This window comes from Condylura cristata, unplaced genomic scaffold (genome assembly GCF_000260355.1).
Source record: "Condylura cristata isolate star-nosed mole 26May11 unplaced genomic scaffold, ConCri1.0 scaffold00012, whole genome shotgun sequence".
Taxonomy (NCBI): Eukaryota; Metazoa; Chordata; class Mammalia; order Eulipotyphla; family Talpidae; genus Condylura; species Condylura cristata.
The window spans coordinates 45878526-45883384 of NW_004567113.1; the positions used below are offsets into that span (position 1 = coordinate 45878526).

The window sequence follows — 4859 nt, forward strand, 5'->3', positions numbered from 1 at the left end:
GCCCGAAGAGAAATCCTGCCTTTTCTTCCTGAGCCTTTTTTGCTTGTTTGAAAATATATACACTTCTTTCTTTTCCTGAAATAAAACCTCTTCCAGTTTCACTCAATGTCCTAGACCGGCCATCTGGAGCAAAAGTCCTCTCTTCCCAGAGGTTGCCCTTCCAAAAAGCTGAAAATCATGTCCCATTTCCCTGTTTCCTTTAATCTCTACCTCCGTCCACATGGGGGTGTCTTCTGTACCCTCCTGCTTCACGCCTCAGTTTTCAATGTGCCTACTTAAAACATGGCCTCAGGCACTGGGCACCCACTGGAGAGAATGGAGACCAGACCTTCTGATACTCATCAAGAGACACTTTCATGGGCTGTCGCTGCCCTGCAGGTGTCCTGTCAGAGGCTAATTGATACAGAACCGGTTAGCCTCTTAGGCAACTCTTGGTAGCTCCCATTCTGTATTTGAACAGTTCTTTTAGAAACTGCCGGGACATTGACATTATTATTTTAAATGCTACCAAGTTGCTCAGTGGGCCAAGTTTTATGAGTTCATCCCCAAACCTGCTGATGTGGCTCTCTTGGAGCTTGCCATCACACTCTGGATACATTTTCGTATCAACCAAAATCAGGTCAATCTGAATCTTACCTATAAAATCAGTCAGTATATTCTCAGTCTTTCCTTTAATTTCTTTCTAACTGAGCAACTCGTTTGGATATATTAGGTAATTTCCTCACATGGAAAGTGGGTATTCTTCGAAAATATTCTGGATTTACTGTAACAGTCCAGAAAGGCACTTAAAAGACAACTGGTCTACTATCTAATGACAACCAGAAGGGGGGGGGGGGAAGGCTACATTAGCAACTATTCTAAAATCAAAGTAATTGTTTTTTAGTTGATAAATTTTAACAGACTCCTAACTCACAATTACATTCTTTAACTTTCTTCCCCAAAGTTAAGGGGGAAAATCTCCCCCAAGTTTTCACCTGTTTGAAGATTATTAGGGTTAGAAAGTTCATGTTATTATTTGGTGTACTTTTAACAGCGGAAGAGCTACATTTTGTTTAATTTTTTTTTCCAGTTAAAATTACTGCCATCCACTTTAAGGAACAAGCTACAAATAAACTACAGGGTTTTGGTTTGTCACTGTTATCAAAGAATATTCCCACTTCTGAGAACCTCTGTACTCAAGTTCCAGTACTATACAAGCACCTTACTTTTCACAGGACACCAGTCACCCTCTGAAGCTTTGCCCATGCTCGTCCATATATGTGCCAAGTCTCCTTCCTGTGCTAATTCTTTTGTGTCCTTCAACCCCATCTGTAATGGTATAACCAAGTGATCTCAACCCCAGAAGGGCATAGAGATCTTTGTTTTGTAATCTGTTATATCCCAAGTGGCACATGGTAGGCCGCAAGAGCCTGAGAATTATTAACAAACTACCCTGCTAACCACACTTACGGGTTATTACTGGTCCTCTGGTAAATAGAAATTGAAGATGAATTAAGAGACCCCATTCATTAAACTTTTATATTTAGTTGTATGTAAGTGTCCTTGAGAGAAATATCAAGTTTCAAATAAATACACCGAAATGCAATCTTCCTCACTGGAGGGATGGTACTACATGTCACCGACTGGCCAGAATGTTCTCTGAAAAGAAGAGTAGCTGACTTACAAGTTTGTTGTACCCGGGCAGGTGTCATTTCCTCTCTTGTTCTAAGTATCCCCTGACCTTGAAGCCCAAGGTGTGCCTCAATGGAACCCTCAGCCCTCTACGTGTAAGTTTATCATCCATTGGGAGCGTCTTGAAGCATGCTCATGTAATGTGTGCTTAGAAAGACATACTTCCTTTGAACCTTGGCAGTTCTTTAATTGTTTGGCTCTCCAACAAAACCAATAAAAAGTGCTCCTGATATGTATTAATGGGGACTTTGAAGTCACTTCACCTCTCTGTTTCCTTAACATGAAAAAAAAAGTACGTAAAATTTTAAAAAATCACTTCATAGGAAAGGTTATGAATCAACACATAGAACTATGCCCTGTATGAACTGCCATGTGGGTTTTAGCTATCATCATCTTTATTACTTTCCCATTCACTGATTAAAATGACAACCAAAACAAGGACTATTACTAATGCCACTTTGACACTGATCTAAAAACACTGTGGTTTATGCTGATTCTAGACTTCATCAAATGGCTTCTTAAAGATAACACCATGAGACATTTCCCACTGGCTAAAGTACACAAACTTTCAGTTTACATAAACAAAACAGTTAAGACATCATAAGTGATGCTAATATTAATCTAAAAGCCAGTGCTTTTTGTTGGCGAGAGATGGCTTCATAGAAACTGAATGGCAAAGAATAAAGGAAGTTAATGGATTCATTAAAATAAAAAAAAATACCCAAGAAATAAACTGAACCTAAAATCTAATTAAAATACTCAATTATAGGGCCCTCCCTGGTGGTGCAGTGGGTTAAAGCACAGCACTGAAAAGCTAAAGCCACTTCCGCATGAGTTCGATTCCCATCTGCCCCAGAGGTGACCACATGGCGTGGCAGACCTCTCCTGACCGCCCGCTGCTCCCCTCAGCAGTGTACTTCGTCCATCTGCCTGTTCTGCTCCCCACTCTGTGTCTGGTGAATCCTCTCACTACCCCATGCACCTCTCTGGCCTGTACCCCAGTTCTATATGCACAAATAAATAAATCTTTAAAAAAATACTCAATTATAAACTTCTTAGGAGACTGGTTTGCGATTTTTAAAATAATTTTTACAATGCAAACTTATTTTAAAATCCATTAAAAATAAAAATCTTTCCAATAAGAAACAAAAGGGAACAATTATTTGGTAATACTTAGGAATCTACAGCAAAATGGTGAAAGCACTAGATGAGAAGGACGGAACAGGCTCAGTTCCGGCTTTACCACTTCTGTGCAATGACTTCTAGAATTCTCTAAACAATGGTTATTACAGTTTTACTCATTTTCAATCCTCGTAACAATAACAACTGTGAATAATAACTAATTTGGCTTGCTATGGTAAGAATTAATGAAATATACTGCAAAAGAAGGAATTACCATCAAAGAAGGAATTTCTTTTCAGTACCCCATTTTATATCCTTTTACCTTTTTCAGCCTTCATATTATTTGTTCACAAAAGTTCACTTTCACAGAACAAGTGGACTTTCAAAGTTCTCCATTCTTGTAAAAACTCAAGGTAACTTGGGATAGAACCAGGCAAGCTAGTCCATAGATCTAGTCCATATTATACATACTGGATCTAAGCAATATATAACCAAATCAACAAGACGGCTGGGTAAGAACGGTGCATTCGTGACCTGGTCTCAATTTCAAGTTCTGTGAATTGTTGGACTGTCAACCCAACCATAGCTCACAAACTCATGACAGCCAACCTGTATGCCAGGTGGGTTGCTACAGCTTTGTCAACCTGCTAACGCTTGGATAGGAATGTCCACTTCCCATGGGCCTCCCTGGTTTATTTATTCTACAATAAGTTTGACTGTAAGTTCAACTTCAACTTGAAGAGCCTATTCTACCCAAAATGCTTCAGGATATAGAAGGTTATTTGTATACCAGTAGCAGGACATGTAATCTAACAAATACAGAAAAACCACTGGGGAAAGTGACACTTCCTGTAGTTTTCTAAAGTTCACACATACTGAGTGATTGGACACAGAACCCACATTATCTCACTGAAAACATCTCAGCTGCCAGCAAGTCAGTGCTCTCACCATTTTACAAACTCACCTGTCATGTTTCTATTTCACCACTAAATTAGCCTCATCTTACTCCATCAACAACACCCAGGCCTGAAGAAGTTATATGTTAATGTTACAGACTTCCAACTACTCCCCTTTCACGTGGGGCCAGGAGGCCCTTTAATAGTGAAAAAGGTGTTGCTTGCTTTTTTTTTTTTTTCAAACGTAAGACTAGACATGACTCAGAAATGAAAGCAAACTTTGCAAGAGAGATAGCAGGTACAGAAATTCAACCGCGTCAGCTGCCTCTGGCTAACGTCACAATAACAATATTTAGTAGAAAAAGTCTTTGAAAGTGTTTTTGCAGCAAGAGCTGAACATCACTGCTGTCAATCACCTTGCAAATTCCCAACTCGGGGAACTTTCCAGCTAGTTCAGTCTTTTTGAGTCAAAACTCAAGTCCATTCTCAGCAAACAACTCACATCATTCTACAGTAGTGAGTGTCCTTTAATGTCCGATCCCCCAAATTTAAAGCCACTTAAGGGAATACTTCAAGGCTCAGAGTTTAGCGACACCCGAAAACCTTAGGTGCGGCAGCTTACGGCCCCTAGAAGGTGCGAGCGAACAGGGGTGCGCAAAGGGGGCACGGCAAGGCACCCCGGGTCGGACGGGCGGCTGGCCCTGTGACCTCGACAGCGGACGGGGCGCCCGACGAGCCGCCTTTCCAAGCAAGTGCCAGCCGGACAGGGCTGGGGGCAACTGTCCGGGCGCCCTGGGAGGGGCGCTGGGAGAAAGGAAGGCCCGGGCGCACCTGAACCCGCGGGGAGGATCAGCCTGGGTGGGCTGCGGTGGGACCCGACGCCCCGGAGGTGGCTGCGGAACGCGCGCCCGCCCTTGGGCGGCAGTTCCTGGTCGCCCGCCTGGAGCGGGGAGGCCGCGCCCTCCGTCCCGGCAGCCCCCTCCAGCCTCACGGCGTTCCCCGGGGCGCCCTTCCGCGCCTGGGCCCAGGCGATCCGCGGCAGCAGCGGCTCCCGCTCGTCCCGCTCGTCCCGCGCGCCCAGCTCCTCGTCGTCGTCCGCCAGGGACAGCTGCGCGACCGGAGCCAAGCACTGGACTATGAACCTGGACCGCTAGGGATAGCCAAGGGCCG

General features: G+C 43.7%; 1 protein-coding gene across 1 annotated transcript in view; it reads right to left on the bottom strand.

Moving 5' to 3' along the window:
* The window catches only part of PI4K2B (phosphatidylinositol 4-kinase type 2 beta), a 59519-nt gene that overhangs the window by 17924 nt on the left and 36736 nt on the right, over positions 1-4859 (bottom strand). The window contains exon 2 of the mRNA XM_012724032.1: positions 4521-4839. Coding sequence (XP_012579486.1) covers positions 4521-4839 — 319 coding nt within the window. The remainder of the gene's footprint in view (positions 1-4520; positions 4840-4859) is intronic.